The 24,986-nt window shown below is 44.0% G+C and overlaps 1 protein-coding gene across 1 annotated transcript in view; it reads right to left on the bottom strand.

Annotated features, from left to right (window-relative positions):
* LOC124598405 (Down syndrome cell adhesion molecule-like protein Dscam2) overlaps positions 1-24,986 on the bottom strand; it is a 701,156-nt gene that overhangs the window by 635,276 nt on the left and 40,894 nt on the right. The window contains exon 3 of the mRNA XM_047135998.1: positions 22,375-22,517. Within this exon, the coding sequence (XP_046991954.1) occupies positions 22,375-22,517 (143 nt within the window). The remainder of the gene's footprint in view (positions 1-22,374; positions 22,518-24,986) is intronic.

The following is a 24,986-nucleotide window of genomic DNA, read 5'->3' as shown; positions in this document are numbered from 1 at the left end:
GTTTTCCTGACCGGAGTCACTACTTTCCAATCAAGTAACTCCTCGGCTTGCCTCACAAGGGCTCAGTGCACCCCGCGTACCAACATCGTTTGGCAGACAAAGACGGACACTCATCCAAGTGGTAGCCAATCCCGGCAGCGTTTAACTTCGGTGACCAGACTGTAACCTGAGTTAACATGGCGGCAAGGCGTTGGCACTGTTGTATTAAATAACGACATTTGTAGATACAGCCTTAAGACAGTGTATGCCATATAAGTGGGACACACATGCCATGTCGAAGGCGTAAAGTAGTTGATAGCGACGAAAAGTACAAGAGGAAAAGCAGCAGGTTTGTATCCAGCTGCTTATAATATTTTTTCATCGCTTCTTTTCTGAGAGATTCCGCATCGTTCCATTAATTTGATAGGAATACTATTTGTAACAGATGATGATATTTATTATAAGTAATGTATCTGCTGCAGTTCTTGTTGCATAGGTCAAAGATTGTATGTCCCCAGCAACCAGGAATCTTAACATGACTGCCAGTCTGTGTCAGAAAGTAAACACAAGCTAAATATTGTGTAAAATATATAGGCTTGTCTCTCCGTTTTATGGACTGCCTTATGTTCGTATCTTGGCGGTAAAGATGTTTTCAATTATCGCATCTTTGAAAAAAATCTCCTCTTCCAGTCGAATGGAATTACGAAATGAAGTCTGGTAGAGATACCTATGCGATGAAGTACGTTACTTCAGAGTGATGGGAGTCAATATAACTTCGACAGAATGGATGTTTGGCGTGAGATATTAGACACTACGTTTTGCTGTATTCATTTTAAAAATGAAAATGAAATAGAGATGTGGTTGAATTAACGAATAACTTATACTAGTATGCACCTCAGATCGATGTTCATATCTACCAACAGTTCTCTGTTCAGCCCTCGACGAGTGAAGAATCTTCTTTGCGATTTTCTCCGCTCTTCTTCGGCGATCGCCAACAGAGTTAAAGCAGCTATTTTACGTGCGTCCAGTTTCGTAAACAATCTGTGTGATTTGCCCGCCAGGTATGGCTGAGGATTTCCGCTGGAGAGCGCTGCGGTCACAGATCATGATGGGGAGCACGTTCCGTGAGATGTAGCAGGGCGTCTCCTATCATACAGCATCGACGCCAGACATCGAATCTGGTGGGCTTCGCGATGAGAAACACATTCAGTTTGAGGACGCCTTTAGATTGATTCCCCATTTGCCACTGCTCTGATTATGTACGAGGAGCGTTCGATAAGTAATGCTACACATAATCTTTCTGAAAGCACTTCGGTTTTATACAGGATTCACATACACCAGATTTTTCCCATTCCTTTGGCTGCAAAACCCGATTCTCCAAAATAATCTCCGATCAACGCGACGGCCTCACGCCGGCTTAATGTAGGGGCCTGGATGCGTACTTGGAACGACTCTACTGATGGACGTGGCAGCCAACGTCTTACTGAATCAGTAACCTAGCCATCATCGATGTAATGTTTCCCGCACTGTGTCTTCTCGCGGAGTGCCTTCAGTAGGCCAAACAGATGGAAGTACAAAGGTGCGAGATCCGGACTGCAGGTTGGTTGAGGAAGAACGGTTCAATGATGTTTTGTAGGCTCCTCTCGGGTGCACAAACTTGCGTGAGGCCTCGCGCTGTCCTTTCTTAGAAAAAGAGAAGCTAGTTTGAATTTTTTTTCTTTTGCGATGAACACGCTGATGTCGTTTACTCAATTTCTTGACGATAGCACGTGGAAGATCGGACAGGTTTGCGTGACCTTGTTGCGATAAGGACAGACGACACGCCCAACGATTCACCGAGCTTTTGTTCACTGACAGTTCTACATAGCCATTCTGCAAGTGCCTATTAATATCTGCAAGGCTCTGGTTTCCGATAAACGAAACGCACTGACAGCTCTCTGTTTGGAACGTACCTCGTACTCTCTGCTACAGACATCATTTTGTAGGATACGTATAGCACCGTCAGCTACAGGAATTTTTGAAACTATAGGGGCTGAAGTGGGAATATTCCGCAACGTCCCACAACAAATTCTGCATTTTTTTCATCCGTATTTGGCCGAGAAAAATATGTGTAGCTTTACTTATTGAACGTCCCTCGTACTTCCTTCACCATATCGCGAGTCGCAATGTCACCAGACGGCATTCAAGCTTGTACTGGGTTGTGGTCGTGACGTTTTCGCTCATCGGCGTGTATATCAACATGAAGAAAATCCGACGAAAGGGAGCGCGACGTTTAGGCAGAGGAGAAAGTAGGAAATGAGCCAGTTTCCGAGAGATGCGGACTGTGAATTACATTTGCTTATGAGTGAGATGCGTGAAGTGTGGAAAAGTCTAGAAGGGGTTCTTTATGCTGCCGTGCCTTCTAATGATGATGCTGATGATGATTTCATCTCTTACTTATATCGGAACGTTCCCGTGGGATCACCGAAGTTAAGCGCTGTCGGGCGTGGTCGGCACTTGGATGGGTGACCATCCAGGCTGCCATGCGCTGTTGCCATTTTACGGGCTGCACTCAGCCTCGTGATGCCAATTGAGGAGCTACTCGACCGAACAGTAGTGGCTTCGGTCAAGAATAATGTGGTGTCACCGCCAGACACCACACTTGCTAGGTGGTAGTTTTAAATCGGCCGCGGTCCATTAGTACATGTCGGACCCGCGTGTCGCCACTGTGTGATCGCAGACCGAGCGCCACCACAAGGCAGGTCTCGAGATACGGAATAGCACTCGCCCCAGTTGTATGGACGACGTAGCTAGCGATGCACACTGTCGAAGCCTCGCTCATTTGCAGAGCAGATAGTTAGAATAGCCTTCAGCTAAGTCAATGGCTACGACCTAGCAAGGCGCCATTAGTAACATTGCATGTATCTAAAGAGTCTCACTTGTATCGCCACAATCTCCAGATGTACCAAAAGGATGGATTAAAGTTAAGTATTCCAGAAGCTACGTACTTTTCTTTATAGCATTCATTACGTATCCTGTTACAGACCTCACGCCCATCCTGCTTCAGCGTAGCGCGTGCCTTTCGGCTTCCTCTCATTGTGCCTAGGCTGTCTTGTCTAGACACAACAAATACCATCATAACGACCGGGAGAGCGGTGTGCTGACCCCACGCCCCTCCTATCCGCATCTTCCACTGAGGATGACACGGCGGTCGGATGGTCCCTGTAGGGCACTCCTGTGTTAGAGAGTATTTCGTTCATTGAATTAACTAGAGTTCTCTTGATGAAGTAGCGTCCGTTGGTTTCTTCCTGATAGCAGTGAATCGAGGACTAAGTGATACTGACTAATCTCCTCGAAAACTGTGTCCGACAAGGGAAAAATTCCAACTTTATGTGTAATTCCAGAAAATTATTTCAAGCTTTTCGCAAGCTGCACTTCATGGCCTTTTGGTGGTTAAAGTGAAAATGCGTTACGGATGGATACATTGAACGTAATTTCGATGAAACGTTTCGCCGTTGAGGGGCCCTATTTCGAAATCGCAATCTGCGCAGAAGTCTTGCCCGTCGGTGCTGGAGTTGCGGCTGGGACTGGCAATAAAATCCTAAGCACCGCGTAAAATGTGGGGCGTGTACGCGTCCCCGTTTTATTAGGGCCGCCGGTACGCTAAGTCGCCTAATTCGATTACTAAGAAGCCGGTAGCAAACAGCGGCGCAATTTATTTTTTCATTACATCTCGGATTGCGACGCGACTTTATGACAAAGGAAATAATGACAGCATTACACTTTTATTCCAACTGAACAGGGTTTCCACATCAGAAATCAGATCCAGGTAATTGGCTCAGCTTCATTCGACCGGCTAATTTGTCGTTATTCGTTTGGGAGAGGTAGAGCAGCTAAAGTCAGAGTTACGAGAAATTCTTGATAAAAAAGCTAGGAAACGATCATTGCCAACATTATGGAACACGAACACAAAATCAGGAAGCGTTTCTTTACTACGGTTTTCGCAGCTCGTTTCATATTCTCCTTAGAGCATAGGAATGAAACACTCTAGCCTCTAAACTCAACTCTTCACCAATTCTGTAAGCGGAAACATCAGACCAGCCAAGAGAAGAGCAAGAAGAAAGAGATGTAAAGTCTACGGTCTTTTTATTGTACATGGAAACCATTCTCTCAAGAAATGCAACCGTATGTGGTAAATATGTCTTCAGGAATTGCAACAATAATGAACAATAATAAAGTCGATGTGATGTTCCACCCACCGGCCAAGACAGCAGCTCGTCTGCGATCTATGAGGGATGATCTGATTTTACGATGGGAGGGTTATAAAGAAATTCCTTGCGGATGTGGAAGATGCTACAAGGGATAGACAATACGCATTGTTCGAGAACGTTATATCGAACACCAGCTATACGCCCGCCTTCTGGAGGCCAGTGAATCTGCAGTGGCTGAACATTGTGTTGTTACTGGGAATTCCATGGATTACGGGAGTGTTAAGATACGGGCCACAGTCTCATCCTTCCGGGATTCAGTGCTCAAGGAAACGGTGGAAATACAATCAGCAGACAACACGTTCAAAACATGTTAAATCAGGACGAGAGTTTCCAACTCGATAAACCATCCCTTATTCCTCGTCTACAAAGGGAATATTGTTCGAATCTTGACTGTCTTGTCCCAACACTTGCTATCCATACGAATCAACCACATACTCCGTAGGTAATGTGCATTCGCTGATTCTGCGCTTCTTTGTTTTACATATGCATAAGGTTTTATCTACAACCGTTGTTCTTGTTATCGACAGCGTTATCTCTGAGATATGCGCGCCGGCCGGTGGCCGTGCGGTTAAAGGCGCTTCAGTCTGGAACCGCGTGACCGCTACGGTCGCAGGTTCGAATCCTGCTTCGGGCACGGATGTGTGTGATGTCCTTAGGTTAGTTAGGTTTAAGTAGTTCTAAGTTCTAGGGGACCGATGACCACAGAAGTTAAGTCCCATAGTGCTCAGAGCCATTTGAACCATTTGAGACATGCGCGTTTGCTCCGCAGGGTTAAGTGATTTAAAAATCTTGGAAGCGTCTTAAAAGTTGTCAGCCGATCGGAACAAGAATTAAGAATATCCCGGACGCACATCCGAAAAATGATAGCATATTCGATCCGCCGGGAAAACTTCAAGAAACTTGTATTTTGTTATTTGTTTTTCCCTTTATAAGTAAAGGTCCGTACACACCCTTCGGCAGAAGATACTGAAAGTAAAATGTAATCGATGATACAACGAGCAATAGAAATATGTCTGTGTTATTGCTCGTAAGAGGTGCGTTAATCCTGCTGTGGTCGCGTGGATTACATATGTAATCCACCTGTGGAAATTCAAATAAATTTGGAACTCCAGAAGTGACAATGCTTCGAGAGCTCCTGTGTACTTTAAGACTGATTGTAGGCGGACCTTCTCATTGTTGTGCGAGCGCCGGTCACCTCCGGTTGCCTCACAGGACCTCGTCAAAGTCGGCCGTCTACCACTGTAGTCCACACGACCTGTTACGTAAGTATTTTCAAAAACCAGTTTTTTTTCTTAGTCCACATTTTCCACTCATTTGTTGGAATACGTATTCCATCTATTCATTATTGTTTTACAACGTATAAATATTTGAAATAATAGTAAAATTTCGTAGAATTTTAGGTAAATTATGCATCAGAGGCAAGAAGCTCGGATTCTAACATGGCTGAAGGAGACTGAGGATGAGGAAGATATTCCCGACTCAAGTTCTAAAGATGAAGATGAGGTTCTGGAAGAGCAGAGTCATCAGTCTGAGTGAGCAAGAGGGAGAAGTACCAGGTGAGGCAACTGATAACAGTCCTGGATTTTAATGTGATGAACCATCCTGGAGAAGAAGACGGGTTGATTTTCATACTGGTGTAGATGACACAAGGTGATCAAAGACTCCTAGGACGAACTAGAGCACATACCATTGTATATGTTCCTGCTGCTCCTAAAGGAACCGCGCGACAGAAAACTACTATCGATGATTGCATGTCCCTTTTTTGGACGATAATATCATTTATCTCATAACCAAATACACTAAAATAAAAATAGACCACACCAAGTATAATTTTTCTATAGAGAGCGATGTTAAACATACAGATCCCGCTGAAATAAAGGGACTTATTTGAATTCTGTTGATGAGTCGAGTGCTCAAAATAAGCCGATCGAGCACAAGCCAAATGTGTGACCACATAAAACATACTGGAATTGATGCAATTTGTTTGACTATGTCTGAGCAAAGATTTAAATTTCTTATATGGACTTTGCAATTTTATGATATTATTATATATTGACAAACTGGCCCCAATACGTGAAATATCTGATCTGTTCCTTACATACTTTCAACAGTAATTTCTTCCGAGTGCTGAAATGACGCTGGATGAACAACTTTTGGCATTCAGGGGACACTGTCTATTTAGGCAGTACATTCCCAGCAAGACCGCAATAAGGAGTGAAGATATTTGCGCTTGTGGATGCTGACTACCCCTGTACTTTCAACTTGGCAAAATATACAGACAAACAACCGGAAGGGCCATATCACTTAAGTAACGAAAGAAGTGATGTGGTAATAAGAGTCGTACGTGCTGTGTTCGGCAGAAACATGAGTATAACAATGGACAATTGATTCTCAAGCAGCTTTTTGAAAATAGAACAACCACGGTTGCCACGGTACGGAAGGACAAAAGAAAGGTTCCCAGGGAATTTCGTGTGGCGAAAGGAAATCCAATAAATTCATCAAAATTTGGCTTCCACCCCCCTTGCACATTTATTTCTTACGTTCCAAAACCTAACAAATAAGTAATTTTGATGTCAACAATGCACAATGACGCAAAAATTGTCGCCGATACAGGATCTAAGCAGAAACCAGAAATACAAACGCACTACAACCGTACAAAGAACGGTGTGGATCTAGTTGATAAGATGTGAATGCTTTATGATGTATCTATAATGAAGATAGCCTCTTACTGTATTTTACGATTTTCTGAACCTTAGTGCCCTCAGTGCACTTTGCTTTTATACAGCGAACCAGAACTAGACTGTTATTCGACGTCGAGATTTTCCTATTGACCTGTCTTTGTCTTGGATGAACTTCTGGCTCAGCGGAGATTAGACAAAAAATGTTGCCAAGAAGTCTGTCCTTCAGAATAAAAGACTTTCTTGGTATCCCTCTCGTGGAAAGTCAGCCAGCAACTTCGGGAAAGACACAGAGGAGTTCTGTGGGTCGCTTCTACGACAGCGGAAGATCAAGAAATATAAGTACAAGAAAAGTGTGTAACACGTGTAAAAAAAATTGCTTGTCCCGATCATTCCTAGTTCGCCTGTATTTCTTGTTCAGAAAATCATCATTAGATTTGTTTTTACACAAATATGTGTTTTTTGAAAGTAAATCAAACCCAATGATGCTATCTTTCTTAAAATTGTGACTAGCTGTGAAAAGTTTTTTTTTTTTAGTATTATGCCACATTTATACTTTTTGTTGATGGTTTTCAATACACATAAAACACACAATAAAAATATCTGAAAATTCAATGGCCTCTTTTTTCAGTTGAGAAAGTGGCATTCATATGTACTCCATGCGACCACTTACATTTCTTTTTAGAGCGCGACCACTGCAGGGTTAAATAAGAAATGCGACACTTTTTTTCTCGGCCAATTTCGGTGGCAAATATTTTATCTGGGATATCGTTGAATGTTTCCGCTTCAGCTCCTGTAGTTTCACGAAGTTCCGATAGGTAGCGGCGCTCTACGTAGTCCTCAAAATGGCGTCTGTAGTAGAGGTGCATTCGAAGTAGAGTGCTGTCACCGAGTTTTTTTGCCGGAAAACCAGAGCGTCGCAGATATTTATAGGCGCTTGCAAAATGTCTACGGAGACCTGGCAGTGAACAAAAGCACGGTGAGTCTTTGGGCGAGCCCTCTGTCATCATCGCAACAAGGTCCCGCAAACATGCCTGATCGCCCGTGTGCCGATCTGCTGCAGGCAGTTGTGACTCCTGCAGTGTTTGACACTCGTTCGAGGAGGTCGACGGATTACAATCGAACTTCGCTGCACAGCTGGACGTCCCAGCTGATTGTGCTGACACACTGGGCTACTCGAACATGTCCGCTGAGTTTGTAGCTGCCTAACAGAAGACCACAAAGAGCAACGAAGGACCACCATCTGAGCGGAATTGCTTCCTCGTTATGAGACTGATGGTGACAATTTTTGTCGAACAGTGTCAAAGCCAATGAAACATGGGTTCATTACTTCGAACCAGAAACAAAGCAACAGTACATGGAATGGCGCTAAACCACCTCTTGTCCGAAGACCAAGTTAATAGGCGCATCCTCAGCCAGCAAAGTCATGGCGACTGTCTTCTTTGGTTCTAAAGGGGAATTCTGTTTGACGTCCTTCCTCACGGTGCAACGATCAATTCTATATCTACATATATACTCCGCTAGCCACCAAGCGGTGAGTGGCGAAGGGCACAATTCGCACCAAAGTCATATTTCCCCCCTCTGCTCCATTCGCGGATCGCTTGAAAAACGACTGTCTGAACGCCTCAGTACGAGTTCTAATTTCCCTTATCTTTGAATGGTGGTCATTGCGCGATTTGAAAGTTGGTAGTAGTAATATATGCTCTACATCCTCGATGAAGATCGGATTTCGGAATTTAGCGAGCAGCCCCTTCCGTTTAGCACGCCGTCTATCTGCAAGTGTGTCCCACTTCAAGCTTTCTATGAGATTTGTAACGATCTCGCTATGGCTAAATGTACCAGTCACGAATCTTGCCGCTCTTCTTTGGACCTTCTCAATCTCTTGAATCAGACCCAACTAGTAGCGTCCCATACAGACTAAGAATACTCTACGACTGGACGAACTAACGTATTGGAAGCTATTTCCTTTGTCAAAGGACTGCATCGCTTCAGGTTTCTACCAATAAACCGCAATTTAGAGTTTGCCTTAACCGTTACTTGTGTAGTCTGATCATTCCATTTGAGATCATTTCCAATAGTCACACCCAGATACTTGACAGATGTTACCGCTTCCAAAGACTGGGCATTTATATTGTACTCGTACTTTAATGGGGATTTTCGCCTCGTTATACGCAGTAGGTTACACTTACTAATATTGAGATATAACTGCCAGTCATTACACCACGCATTAATTCTCTGCAAATTCTCATTGATTTGTTCACAACTTTCGTTTGATACTACTTTCCAGTAGACTACAGCATCATCGGCAAACAGTCTGAGGCCGCTGTCAATACCATCAACCAGATCGTTTATGTAAATCGTAAAAAGCAGCGGACCTATTATGCTGCCCTGGGGCACACCCGAAGTTACGCTGGTTTCTGTTGAAGTCACCCCGTTCAAGACGACATACTGCTCCCTGTCTATTAGAAAACGTTCTATCCAACTGCATATGTCATCGGACAGCCCGTAATCGCGCACTTTTTGGAGCAAGCGACAGTGCGAAACTGAAGTTTACTATGCTATCTTCAGTAAACTGAAGGAGCGGTGACAGCGTGTTCGTCGCCACAACAATGCAAACGAACTTATCCTTTCCGTAACAACGGAAGGTCTCACACAAGTATGCGCTCCCGAGAGGAGCTCACAAAAATTCGTTGGACTGTTCTCTCTCAGCCACCGTACAGCCCGGATCTTACTCCTTCCGACTTCCACCTGTTTGGCACAACAAAGGACGCACTCTGCGGGAAGCACTGCATGAGTGATGGGGAGGCTGTCGATGCAGCAAGACGTTCACTCCGACTTCGGATAGTAGAGTGGTACCGTGAGGGCATTCAGGCCCTTCCAGTAAGGTGGCACAAGATCGTCGAACTGAACTGAGATTATTTTGAAAAACAGGATTTTGTAGCCAAAAGACTGAGGAATAGTAAAGTGTATTGGAATCCAGGATACAGCAACCTCTTTTCACAAAGAAAGTGCCGCATTACTCGTTGAACGCCCCTGTACTTCCCTTGTAGCGTAAGATCAAAACAACTACTGGAAGAACGTAACAGAGTCAGTTTGAAAATGGAACTAAAAATAAATTATGAAGAGCTAAAGGTAGTGAATATTCAACATATCGGAAAGCTTATACACTGTTCGCTATTGAAATTGCAGCACCAACAAACGTCCAACTGGCATCATTCTTGTAAATACAAAGATCAGGGTCTCACAAGAGCACCATGAAGAATCTCAGTGAAGAACCTCGGTGAACCCGATCATCTAGCGCCTGAGAGGACAGACTGCAAGTGTATTGTTATATCGCTGGCTTGGTTGCGGAGTATCTTTGCGGGCAGCGTGTTTGCATGGTCGAGCACGGACCACGGAGGTACTGTTGTGCTGTGGCTAACTCTACACGTGAAAGGTATTATTAAGGACGTTCAAGTGTTGCTAAAAATGCTGTTACGGTGAAGTTATGAGATATGGAAGTGAATTCAGTGAAAATGGGTGCAATGAGGTTATTAAATGTGAGCAGTGCCACCGGCAACGTATTTGAGTATCAACTCGTTGCGTTTCGTACCATATAGCATCAATCATCCGCGCCGTGTTCGGTATCCCTGATGAACTAATGTGAATCAGTAATACTACAGGGTTATTACAAATGATTGAAGCGATTTCACAGCTCTACAATAACTTTATTATTTGAGATATTTTCACAATGCTTTGCACACACATACAAAAACTCAAAAAGTTTTTTTAGGCAATCACAAATGTTCGATATGTGCCCCTTTAGTGATTCGGCAGACATCAAGCCGATAATCAAGTTCCTCCCACACTCGGCGCAGCATGTCCCCATCAATGAGTTCGAAAGCATCTTTGATGCGAGCTCGCAGTTCTGGCACGTTTCTTGGTAGAGGAGGTTTAAACACTGAATCTTTCACATAACCCCACAGAAATAAAACACATGGGGTTAAATCGGGAGAGCGTGGAGGCCATGACATGAATTGCTGATCATGATCTCCACCACGACCGATCCATCGGTTTTCCAATCTCCTGTTTAAGAAATGCCGAACATCATGATGGAAGTGCGGTGGAGCACCATCCTGTTGAAAGATGAAGTCGGCGCTGTCGGTCTCCAGTTGTGGCATGAGCCAATTTTCCAGCATGTCCAGATACACGTGTCCTGTAAAGTTTTTTTTCGCAAGAAGAAAAAGGGGCCTTAAACTTTAAACCGTGAGATTGCGCAAAACACGTTAACTTTTGGTGAATTGCAAATTTGCTGCACGAATGCGTGAGGGTTCTCTACCGCCCAGATTCGCACAATGTGTCTGTTCACTTCACCATTAAGAAAAAATGTTGCTTCATCACTGAAAACAAGTTTCGCACTGAACGCATCCTCTTCCATGAGCTGTTGCAACCGCGCCGAAAATTCAAAGCGTTTGAGTTTGTCATCAGGTGTCAGGGCTTGTAGCAATTGTAAACGGTAATGCTTCTGCTTTAGCCTTTTCCGTAAGATTTTCCAAACCGTCGGCTGTGGTACGTTTAGCTTCCTGCTTGCTTTATTCGTCGACTTGCCCGCACGCGTTCAACCGTTTCTTCGCTCACTGCAGTCCGACCCGTTGATTTCCCCTTACAGAGGCATCCAGAAGCTTTAAACTGCGCATACCATCGCCGAATGGAGTTAGCAGTTAGTGGATCTTTGTTGAACTTCGTCCTGAAGTGTCGTTGCACTGTTATGACTGACTGATGTGAGTGCATTTCGAGCATGACATAAGCTTTCTCGGCTCCTGTCGCCATTTTGTCTCACTGCGCTCTCGAGCGCTCTGGCGGCAGAAACCTGAAGTGCGGCTTCAGCCGAACAAAACTTTATGAGTTTTTCTACGTATCTGTAGTGTGTCGTGACCACATGTCAATGAATGGAGCTACAGTGAATTTATGAAATCGCTTCAATCATTTGTAATTTGTATTTACCACAAAAGAGAGCCTTTAAGTGCCAGTGTCTTGTAGCAAATGTGAGAACGTGAGTTCGGTCATCACGTTTCCGCATCATCAACAATCTGCCACGCAGCGACGGTTACGGGCACGCTCGTACAAGTGAGAACTGAAAATTTAACTTTACTAACAGTGTTATATTGTTCTAGTGTCAAGGAGGACTGGTGCCAGATATCTGTGTATGTGTGAAGAGCGTAAGAACTTTCGTGCGATCATTCGGCTTTCGCATCTTGAACAATCACCCGCGTCTTGTGGGTTACGCGTACGCTCGTCCAAGTTATATTGTAGACAGATAATCACCAATATGTTAATTGGCATAAACACTTATGACTTAGTGTGTAAACAGTGCAACCTGTGATTTTCTTATCGTTTCAGAATATAGATGTTCATACCAGACGTAGGACAGTGTTGTGCTTAACGTTGAGTGGCTCCTCTAAACCCGCTTGCATATTTAGATACTTAATTTCAGGCAAACCAGCCGCAGTGTGGAGCAGAACAATACGACTGGCGAGGGAGTATCGCGCACGTTCAAGAAGCGGAAAGTGAGATTAAAATTAAAGGGTCCCCCCACCATTTGTACCCCCGAGGGTGTTACAAGACACCATGTTCGCTCAGCAGCCGAGCGGTCTAAGGTGCTGCAGTCATGGACTGTGCAGCTGGTCCCGGCGGAGGTTCGACTCCTCCCTCGCGCATGGGTGTGTGTGTTTGTCCTTAGGATAATTTAGGTTAAGTAGTGTGTAAAGTTAGGGACTGATGACCTTAGCAGTTAAGTTCCATAAGATTTCACACACATTTGAACTTTTTTTTTTGTTCTCCAGCCGTCACGGACATACAGCCTCGTCAGGTGCCTTGAGTCAGGAAATGGGATTATTTGCAGCTAGCAACTATCTACACGGACCATGCGACGACGTGTGGAGTACCACGGCCTGTCATCGGGACCACCAGCGTTGCGGCTTGCATTGACGCGGTCCAGGAGTGACAGGCATGGTGACATGGTTTTAGACAAGTCTCCGTTCTGCGTACAGCATCCCACTGGACATATTTGTGCGTGGAGGCTCCGCGGAGAACGAACATTGCCAGATTGCATTACTTATGACTCTGGCCCAACCCCTAGTGTTTTTCGCCTTTGAGTTCACAACACGATCACCTCCGTTTCCCACAGCCTTTAATTGGGGCTGTAGCTATTACATTTCTGACTTGATAAGAGCTGTGCTCTATTTTTGAGTTCTCGGAGAAGTCTTTCAACAAAACACCGGGCTACATGTTGCTCGTTCTGTCTCGACCAACCATGATACTCCAAGTGTCAGTCTCACCCAGTGAAAACATCTGGCCATGGTATTTCATTTGTAGCAAGCAAAAGACCATCAGCTGTATCTATTGGTTTTATTTACACGCAACCCTTGGGTACAAATGTACCATTTGTTGCTTTCTGTCGGCCGCTGTGACCGAGCGGTTCTGGGCGCTTCAATCTGGAGCCGCGCGAGAGCTACGGTCGCAGGTTCGAATCCTCCCTCGCGCATGTATGTGTGTGATGTCCTTAGGTTAGTTAGGTTTAAGTAGTTCTAAGTCTAGGGGACTGATGACGTCAGATGTTACGTCCCATAGTGCTCAGAGCCATTTGAACCATTTGTTACTTTCCACAAAATACGTCATCAGAGTATTTATAGTTACTTTTTTGTTAAATGACAGTATATTAACTACACTATGTTGAAAGAACTCTAGTGACATACGTACAAGTGGCCAGCAGCCGGCCGGGGTGGCCGAGCGGTTCTAGGCGCCACAGTTTGGAACCGCGCGACCGCTACGGTCGCAGGTTCGAATCCTGCCTCGGGCATGGATGTGTGTGATGTCCTTAGGTTACTTAGGTTTAAGTAGTTCTAAGTTCTAGGGGACTGATGACCTTGGAAGTTAAGTCCTATAGTGCTCGGAGCCATTTGAATTTGGTCAGCATAATATTAAACCTTAATAAAAGTTGTAACCATAATCTTCATCTATTATATTAAAATCAGCCTCAATTTAGCGGACGCCTATGTTTTGGACCTTCTGCAGAAGATATAACAATAATTTAGCGGTATCAACGTGTTCACCCAGAGTGAAGTAGGAGGTAAGTAGATTTTAGTCTTATTTTAAACTTATGCTTCGTGATTTAATATGTATGTTTCATTGTGCGTAGTAAACTGCCTGTTTGACGTTCGTTTCAGCCTTCAATTGTTGTCGTCGCGTGTTGTACTTATTATACGCTTGATACGTTACGTTAGGTACACGCCATTTCCGGATTGCCATGCTTATAGAAATATTAATACTCTCTACTATGGCCAGTATGGCTACGTATGTGAAATGGGATAAATCTTTATAAAACTCCATACATAAATTGTTACGATTTAACGCCATGTCTTCTACCGTGCGTACACCGCGCTTTATGCGCGAATACCAGCTTTAATACCTCAGCTGTTCTTAAATGTGCCTTCTGGCGTTACATTTAGACATAACCTTATACATAGTTGCAATGATGATGATGATGATGATGATGAGCGTTTGGCGTCATTGGCCGGGAGGCCCCTCGCGGGGCAGGTCCGGCCGCCATATCGCAGGTCTTATTACATTCGGCGCCACATTGGGCGACCTGCACGCCGGATGGGGATGAAATGATGATGAACACAACACAACATCCAGTCCCTGAGCGGAGAAAATCTCCGACCCAGCCGGGAATCGAACCCGGGCCCAGAGGACGGCAATCCGTCACGCTGACCACTCAGCTACTGGGGCGGACATAGTGGCAATACGTTTTATGGATACGTTTTATTGTTAAATGAGTGTGCATTATGTTGCAGAGGACAGTCTTGAAACATACTTTTGTTGCCTGATTACTAAGAAGTCCTTTTCTCATGGTGCACCAAGCGTTTATGGGTCCTATCTCGGAACCCAAGTTGCCGACAAGGCACTCTGCAAGTTGGTGTGGTTCCGTAATGGTACCAGCTGTGTTTCCGTGGAATAGTCTGGGCGCTCTGGTCCAGCTGAATCAACTCAAACCATCTGCAGCCATTCACGGACATACATGTTCCCGCACAACGATGGAATTTTTACGGATCACAATGTGCTATCACCGGGCCACAATTGTTCGTGACTGGTTTGAAGAACATTCTGCACAGTTTGAGGGAATAGTTTGCCACGACATGAATCCCATCAGACATTTGTGGGACGTAATTGGGAGATCAGTTGGTGCACAAAATCATACATCGGCAGCACTTTGGCAAGTACGGACGGCTGAAGAAGCGGCATGGCTCATCTTTTCTGCAGGAGAATTCCAACGACTTGTTGGGCCGATGCCACGTCGAGCCGCTGCACTACGGTGGACAGAAGGAGGTTCCACTTTTGTCACCTCAGTTTATGTTCAATTTTCTTTATGATGCCTTTACGTCCCACCTCATGCAACTGACCGAGCGAGGTGGCGCAGTGGCTAGCACACTGGACTCGCATTCGGGAGGACGACGGTTCAATCACGCGTCCTGCCATCCTGATTTAGCTTTTCCGTGATTTCCCTAAATCGCTCTAGGCAAATGCCGGGATGGTTCCTTCCCTAATCCGATGAGACCGATGACCTTGCTGTTTGGTCTCTTCCCCCAAACAACCCAGCCCAACGCACGCAACTGACATATTTGAATTGTTTTATGTGACTCACAGAGGAGTAATCAAATCCTCTTCCTAAGGCTGATAGAGCATAATAGACCCTATTGAATAATCCTAAATAAATCCTCTCACTGCTCCTGCCTATTAATACAGCTATACTGTGGGCTTTTTGATTTTATCGCAATAATTACAAATATGTTACACTGTAGGCACTATCTGCAGCTCAGGTTTTATTTTTTTTTATTTTTTTATTTTTTTTTTTTGTTAAGAAGGTCTTAATACTTTTCTGGTCTCTTGTACGCATGTAACTGAAATTTGTTCTGTCTAGCAAAGTTAATATATAATCATTTATAAAAAGTAACTATACATATCTGGATGTTCTTCCAGTCCATATGTGGCATAACAGCAAACCAGGCAATTTTAGGTTGCTGTGAACGGGAACGCGTTATGTAGATCTCGGTGCGTCTCGCGTCCATCTAGAAAACATAACCTGAAGATAACTAAATAATGCGAAACGCATCGTTGAAAAATAAAAAAAACCTAAAATTGCAACCAAGACTGTTTTTAACCAATATCTGGATGTTGTGATTGTAGACTTCCCCGGCCATACTGCTGACGAAATTTCGGGCTTCCATACGTGTGGCTGCGTGATAATTTCGTTACGTTTCCGTGAGTGTTTCCGCGTGGAATGGCAGTGTGGTTTGAGGCGTCATGTCACGGATCGTGCGGTCCCTTCCCGTTGGAGATTCGAGTCCTCCCTCGGGCATGTGTGTGTGTGTTGTTCTTAGCATAAGATAGTTTAAGTAGTGTGTAAGTCTAGGGACCGATGACCTCAGCAGTTTGCTCCCTTAGGAACTCACACACAATTGAACATTTGAACATGAGTGTCACTCTCATCGTCTTGTGGCAAAATGTCAAGATGAGGAGGGTGTCCGCCACATACACCTCAGCGGCGTCGTCTTCCCCCCCCCCCCCCCCCCCCCAACCACCATTTTCCCAGGCGCGGGGCTGGTTACCTTTAGAGGGAAGGGGTTGGGGGAGGGGAGGACCGCCCTTCGACTCTCAGTGCATTCAGATTCGTGAAGCGTCAACTGCTGATTGCGTTCTGGGCGTAAAGATGCTAGCGCAGCACTCCATGCCGAACTTAAATGATAGCCTTCGTCTCTGTTGAGGAGACATCGATTCTTTAATGATAGATTCTTCAGTGATACTGTTCCAATAGCCACTAGTTTGTCACAACAGTTTTGTTTGGATTCGAACGTATGTACCTTGTTGAGCCTGTGTTCCCCCACCAGCGATTTATCTTCATGCTCCAGAAGTACGCACCTAATGTGTTCCATACCGCGTTGAGACATGCAGCACTGTGTTTGCCTGACGTACTGGCGGCCACGCTCGCAAGGGGCGCTGTGTATACCGGGTGTTTGCAGTTGTAGCTTGTCGTTTACGGACACAAGCGTATCTTTAGTTTCTCTTTATCCTCGAAAGGCTAATTACAGTGTGTTTTAAATAATCATTCTTCCCGCGGTCCATATGTGAGTGTAGCGGGAGAAAGCGCTAATAACTGGTACAATGTGAAGTGCCCTCTGTCATGCAGTGAAGACCAGATAGAAATCTGTCATGTACTGGTACATTTAAGATGTTGATCATTTCATATAGGACTGTGGATTCTAAGATGTTTCTGACAGGGAGGTGTGAAAAGAAACCAATTCGCCGAAAAAAAAGACAGTCCAGCCAGAGTTCTAAAGTGTGTCCAGTAGCAGTGTCTTTGGGCTGCACCGTCTCCGATAGTACACAGTGGAAGACCTGAGGACAGGAAGATTTATAACTAAATAGAACATGGAATTTTCACATATCGGCATACCAAGTATTACCCAGAAATGCTTTAACAATTAAAATTTGGAACAAGTGTGAGACATGACTTCCTTAGAAAAGAGTGATGAAAGTTCTAAATAAACATTTCAGTTAGCACACTGAATAAAATAAGCTCTATAAAACGTAAGGACACATCCAGAGAGAATTAGGCAGAATGTCAGGGGAGAGAGAGAGAGAGAGAGAGAGAGAGAGAGAGAGAGAGAGAGAGAGAGAGGGGGGGGGGAGGGGACGCTCCTACTGTGGGACACTTTGGTGCTAATCTGACGAAAAGCACACCAACATCTTCTGAACGATCGCTTAAGGCTTTGGTTGTGGTACAATGCGATAACGATCAGTCATGTGCTGCGTGGTTGCCAGAAATCTCCCATCATGAAGTGACTGGCTACATTCATCCGGGTAATAAAATACGCCACATTGCTTCTGTAGGTGTGTGCCTGACAATTGTATTTTTGTTTTGATAAAAGAACTAACACCCAGCAAAAGAGACCAGATATAACAGCCAAAGATAACTGTTGATAAAGTGTGTATACTGTTATATTATTTTTAATTCTAATTTGTGACGGAACTGTATTAGTTGTATGAGGTGGTTGTAGTTTTCGTTATGATTACGTGTTCCGCACTACAGCATTGGCTGTTGTTTGCTAACTCAGCCAAAGAGCTTGGTACTTGATCATGTGAATGATGTAGATCTCTGTTAAAGGCACGGTGAAGTTTGCAATAGCTGACGTCAGAAGATTTCCGACCAAACTAATACATCAGTCGAATTCGGCGAATGTAGTCACTTGCTTCAGGGTCATCGTCTGAAGTGGACTGATTTTGCTGGCAGCCTTCTGCGCGTTGAATTTAGTGGATTCCTCGTATTATGTTTCTTGAATATTGGTGTGATCTGTGAAACTTTCCAGCCCTTTGGGTACGAATCATCCGTTGAGCGAGCTGTTGTATATGATTGTTTAATATGCAGCTATTGTATCAGCATACTCTGAAAGGAACCTAAATCGTATACAGTCTGGATCGAAAGACTTGCTTTCGTTACGTGATGAAAGTTGCTTCACTGCTACAAAGACATCTACTTCTACGTTACTCATGTTGACAGCTGTTCTTGATTCGAATTCTGAGATATTTACTTCGCCTTCTTTGGTGAAGGAATATCGGAAGGCTGTGTTAAGTAACACTGCTTTAGCAGCATATTCATCCATAATATTTCCATTGCTATCGCTCAGAGAAGGCATTGATTGTCTCTTGCCGCTAGCATACTTTGCATACGACCAGAATCGCTTTGAATTTTCTGCCAGGTTTCGAGACAAATTTCGTTGTGAAAACTATTACAAGCGTCTCTCATTGAAGTCCACATTATATTTAAAGCTTCTGTAAAAGATCACTAATCTTGAGGGTTTTGCGTTTTTTCTAAAATTTCGCGTGATTTTTTGGTTGTTTCTGGAACACTACTACGACCTATTTCGTGTGCGATGGGGGATCAGTTCCGTCGTTTGTTAATTTATTTGGTATAAATCTTTATCTACTGTCGATACTACATCTTTGAATTCAAGCCACATGTCGTCTATACTTAAATTCATGATTTAAAAGGACTGGAGATTGTGTCTCAGGAAGGTACCAAGCGAAATTTTATCAGATTTTTGGAGTAGGTACATTTGTCGTTTGGTTTTGGAGGATTTGGGGGCTACGGTACTCAATCTGGCTACGAGAACCCTACGTCACCCTAATCCCTGTATCCGTTTTGATGCTCGTTATTAGTTCAGGATTATTTGTTGCTAAGATCTCAAAATAATTTTCAGAGAATGAGTTTGGCACAATTTCGGAATATTTTTTATGCGTACCTCATGATTTAAATACGTACTTTCGCCAACATATCGAGAGTAAATTGAAGTTACCAGCAACTGTGTTTGTAAGAGTTGGGTACGTGTTTGAAATTAGACTCATGTTTTTTTTTAACGTTTCAGCAACTGTATCCTATGAGTTGCGATGTCGGTAAAAGGATGCAATTATTATTCAATTCCTGTTGCCAAGAATGACCTCTAGCTATAGTAACTCAAAGGAACTATCTACTTGAGTTTGGCTACACGATAAACTACTCCTAACGCCAACAAAAACACCATTGCCAACAACCTATCCCTTCTGAACGTATTTCCGGTTTTAGTTAGGTTTCAGTACCAATGACGAGTTGAACATCAGTGTTTCCTATTAGCGCTTTGAGCTTTGGTGTTTCCCACCACAACTACAATTGTTGTACCGATGATTCCTAGATCTATGTTCTTCCTTTGTTCAGCCTGCATCCTTCGAAAATGAATCCCTTTTTTTGTTTCCACGAGAGCCAATCCACGCCACATTTGTCTGAACAGTTAACATCAACACAGAGGATGTGGCATGTCTTCATTCTTTTCAAGATGTACATTGACTATATAGTCAGGGCTTGGATACAAAATATCACCTATGACATAAAGGTGAACAGAAAGGAATGTTTAACTGTCCTACTATACGCAGATGATCAAATAATAATTCAGGAAAATGAAGACTTTGTTTTTAAAGAAACATTTATCGTCTCAGTTATTTACACGAAAGTCTCCGTTAGTAAAATAACGGTTATAGCATTCAAGGGAAACCCCACTGTGACATCTAAAACTGTAATAAATAATGTAATACTAAAACAGGTAACCTGCATTCAGTATGTCTGCTGTGACATAGCATGAAAACTGGACTATGAATTTGATTAAAGGTCCTAAAATCTAACGCGATGTATGGAGCAACTAGATATACTCTATAAAAGCGAGCCACGAAAGAGATACAGATGACGTTTTACAAACTCTTGGCATTACCTACTGTGGTATACGGACCTGAAACCATAGTTCTCACGAACAAGATTATGAGCAGGATCCAGACTGAGGAAATGAGATATCTCTGTAGTGTTATATTAAAGGGTGCGCCAGAGAAGATGGCTTCAGTAAGGATGACTTTTGGAATGAGTTACAAGTTGATTCTGTGCACAAGAAATTAGATGGTGAGAACATGCAGACAGAACGCCTGAAAATAGAATTCCAAAACAAATTCTTGATTACAAACATAGAGGGATAAGACAGAGGGAAATACCACGGAAGAGATGGCTAGATTTTGGAATGTATGTTCTGTTCGAACAATGCGAATAACCTCGAAGAGAACGATCTTTTGACAGACAGTCATCCTAGTAAGAGAAAACATCGTTCTTGTGCAAAATACATAGCTCCTTGTCGACAAGGTCTCTCAGATTGATTCCGTATTTCTAGATTTCCAGGAGGCTTTTGACACCGTACGTCACAAGCGGCTTGCAATAAAATTGCATGCTTATGGAATATCGTCTCAGGTATACGACTGGATCGGTGATTTCCTGTCAGCGAGGTTACAGTCATCGATTAACACAGAAGTGACATCGGACTTTTTCTAAGGTGTTGTTACAGAATCTTTGCTGTTCCTTATCCATTTAAACGATTTTATCGTCTAGCAAAGTCATAAGAAAATCAAAACCAAGTGCAAAACGATTTAGTTGAGATACCTGTCTCGGGTGTGAAAATTGGCAACTAATCCCAAATAATGGTTCAAATGGTTCAAATGGCTCTGAGCACTATGGGACTTAACATCTGTGGTCATCAGTCCCATAGAACTAAGAACTACTTAAATATTGTTGATGCCGTCCTACATGGGGAGGAACGATCACCTGAATAAATTAAGGGAAATCAGATGTTCGTTTCCCCGCGCGCTGTTCGAGAGAGGAATAACAGAGAATTATTGTAAAGGTGGTTAGATGAACCCTCTGGCAGGCTCTTAACTGTGATTTGCAGAGTATCCATGTAGATGTAGGTGTAGACCTTCCTGACCAGAACGTGTAGAATGACCCGATCCATGAAGGTAGGAGAAGACGATAAAAAATAATTATGATGTACTTTAATTGCATTTTTGCAGATCGCACATCTGATCCTTTAATTTGGTACTGATTAAACGTTTGCATTCAAGAAAATCGTTTATTGATATAAATGTCGTTAATTTAAATTTGATTCTCAGGAAATAAATCCTTTTCATCTTAAATTAGCTTTCGAATGTGGATTAGCGAATTGATCTTTACATTTATAGTGACCTTTACGATGAATACTGCGCCACGTGACAGAACGATCACTTGTGCTGCGAACGCTACAAACCATAACGCAGATGGCGAGAGTGCACAGTGTGGGCAAAACATTTGATCCGAGTGACTTTGATACGGGGCGGATTGTGATAGCGCGGCGTATGGGATGACGTTATCTCGGAAACTTCAAAGCTCTCGGAACTTGATGTGGGCTAAGTGACACTGGAACGGCTAGTGGACGAAAATATATTGCTCGTATTAGCTCCAACCAAAGGCATGGAGACTACAACGCAAAGCAGAATGCGTGCCAAATCCACGGCGCAGATGTCAGCGGAGTAGTGTCGTCTGCCCAAATGACATGCTCATCCATGATATGAAGAAAGCTTCGATAGTTAATGCGCGAATTTTGGTGACACATTTTGTATTCATGTGTTTATTGCTAATACTCTGGATGGAAACACTGTTTTGAAGATACTTGTGGTGTTAATGAACTCTGACAAGTGATGGCAAACGAACACTGCAGAAGAAGTTTATGACAGCTGCTTCAGCACAGTAACGGACTCGTTGACTCTTTACCCATATGGAAACAAGCTCCATCGCAGTGTTAGCTAACACTGCGATGGAGCTTGTTTCCATATGGGTAAAGAGTCAACGAGTCCGTTACTGTGCTGAAGCAGCTGTCATAAACTTCTTCTGCAGTGTTCGTTTGCCATCACTTGTCAGAGTTCATTAACACCACAAGTATCTTCAAAACAGTGTTTCCATCCAGAGTATTAGCAATAAAGGAAGCTTTCACGGCTCTTTTACTGAACTGTTGTTGGTTTTGAAACTAATTTGTTACATTTCAGCTACTCACCGGCACGTAATGCGACGTCTCTGCTGCGGACAGCACCAGCCAGGTTGGAAGCGCGGCAGCGGTACGTGGTGGAGTGTACTTCCTCCCGGTAGTCCTCTGCGCGGAAAGGGGGGAAGTGCAGCGTGCCGTTCGCCAGCGGTTGCCTGCAAATACGGGAAGTCTTAACAAAGTGGCTGATTCTCTGGTACTTGGTTGCTTACCCTTAAAACAGGTCATTGCTATGGGCTTGTTAATTCATTGTAAAGTCAATACATGTGATACAACGCTGAAGTATTTTTGTGCATGTATACTGCATACATGACTGCATTTAGGCTTTTTTTCTGTGATTATGACAAACGTAGAAAAAATTGCAATGACACGTGTATATAGTATCACTTGTCACCAAATTCTTCTCTGAGTATAGGTTCATCAGAATTCGAACACGTCTCTGTAATTGAGGTGGCTAACGCGCGTCGTTGGTAGCCGGTTCGAACCCTAGTCGTGTAAAAATATTTCACCACAAGTATTTGGCGAGCAAGGAGACGAGACACGGCCAGTGTCCAGTGCCTAAAGTTAGATTGCAGCCTCTTCATAGTTCCTTATGGAGTGAGGGCGTCTGCTGGATGGAGATGCTAAAACCGGCAGTCCTTGTGGCGCTATTCGAGAAGAATGGGCTATGAGTCGTCACCGGCGTTCACACATTTACGACACAACTCACACACATCAGGTGGAGAAAGGACGCAGAGTGTGAGGGCAAAAAATCCTTTCCGATTAGGTGGCCCTCTCAACGGACAGCACCATACGACTTTTACTTTTCTCACAATCATAAATACCACCAACATCATACATTTAACACCCTCTTCCCGATTCGGGTCTCCACTAGACATTAGCATGCTCAGTGGTATTCAGCTATATTGATTTATTCACTGATTTATCGACATGCTATACCAATGCACGTCAAGCCTACATGTTTTCTAACGTCATCTACGGAATTACCAGTAACCAGTAAATCGTTATCAAAATCTATTTTTGTCTTTTGAAATCCAGAAAAGAGCCTCCATCTTTCATTTACCATCCTTTTGGGTGGCTTTATATTTTGTATATCAACAGTTTCATTACAGCCATAATTAAGTTTTCAACTCCATTACGTTCACTGACCGTCGTTTGTTTTCCTGACTTCGCTGGTCATTCAGACAGACGTATCACTCCACTGATCTCTGAGGAACTCCAGCATGCAGAATAATTTCTACATTAAAACACCGTGTCTTACCAGAAGTATGCACTTATTATAAACTTTCCATCTCAAACACTTCGGAAGCTTACATTTGAAGACCGTGCTCTCTTTATATCAACAGTGAAGCCATTTTTAATCTTCTACTTATTTCCTGTTGACTCCATTCAGTCACTTCTTCTTCTTCTTCTTCTTCTTCATTTTCTCCTTCTCCTTCTTCTGTCTCACGGGTTTGGAGGATGGGCGTGGTTGGGATCGGATTTGGCAAGGTTAATTTTGGAGGGGGGGTGCCCATCCTGTCGCCACTCCGTTACCCCTCCCCCTCCCACCCCTGGGAAGGAATTAGTGTACCCCAGCTGTCTGCATCTACTGTAATCCATGGAACGTGTTCAGATGCATGTGAGTCATGTAACTGAGGCGGGACGTGGTGCCCATCCCGGTATTCACCTAGTGGGATGTGGAAAACCGCCTGAAAACCACATCCAAGCTGGCCGGCACATCGGCCTTCGTCGGTAATCCGCCGGGTGGATTCGATCTGGGGCCATCGCGCCCACCCGAGTCCAGGAAGCAGCGCGTTACTGCTCTCAGCTAACCTGGCAGGTTGAGTCACTGTCTTCCATTACGCTATCTACAAAAACTTATCAGCTGAACAGGAAGGCCAGCTTCGGTCTTAATGGCGTCTGTCATTTATATTGCTTTGTACATCTAGACAGTGCAGCTATCATTAGAGCATTATACACACATCAAAAAAAGTTTTGCATCACCCCGGTTCCCAGAACTCCTGGACTGTCGATATTGTATCACAGACGCAGTCCCTTTGACTGTTCAGAGATGTCACTAAACCCACCCAAAGATGTAAATAATGATGCATGATCTGCGTCTATTAGACGGCCATGACAACAACGCCACCATGTTGAATAATGCTTTTCGTGCAGCCACAGGACGTCGTGTTACGACTCAAATTGTCCACAATAGGCTGCATGATGCGCAACTTCACTCCAGACGTCCATGCCGAGGTCCATCTTTGCAACCACGACACCATGCTGCGAGGTACAGATGGGCCCAACAACATGCCGAATGGTCCGTTCAGGACTGGCACCACGTTATCTTCATCGATGAGTGTCGCGTATGCCTTCAACAATACAATCGTCAGAGACGTGTTTGGAGGCAACCCGGTCAGGTTGAACGCCTTAGACACACTGTCCAGCGAGTGCAGCAAGATGGAGGTTCCCTGATGTTTTGAGGTGGTATTATGTGGGGCCGACGTACGCCGCTGGTGGTTATGGAAGGCGCCGTAATGGCTGTACGATACGAAAATGCCATCCTCTGACCGATAGTGGCAGCATATTGGCGAGGCCATTGTCTTCGTGGACGACAATTCGCGCCCCCATCGTGAACATTT

The sequence above is a fragment of the Schistocerca americana genome, chromosome 1 (assembly GCF_021461395.2).
Source record: "Schistocerca americana isolate TAMUIC-IGC-003095 chromosome 1, iqSchAmer2.1, whole genome shotgun sequence".
Taxonomy (NCBI): domain Eukaryota; kingdom Metazoa; phylum Arthropoda; class Insecta; order Orthoptera; family Acrididae; genus Schistocerca; species Schistocerca americana.
The sequence above is the reverse complement of the archived record's forward strand: the minus strand, read 5'-3'. Positions and strand labels throughout refer to the sequence as shown.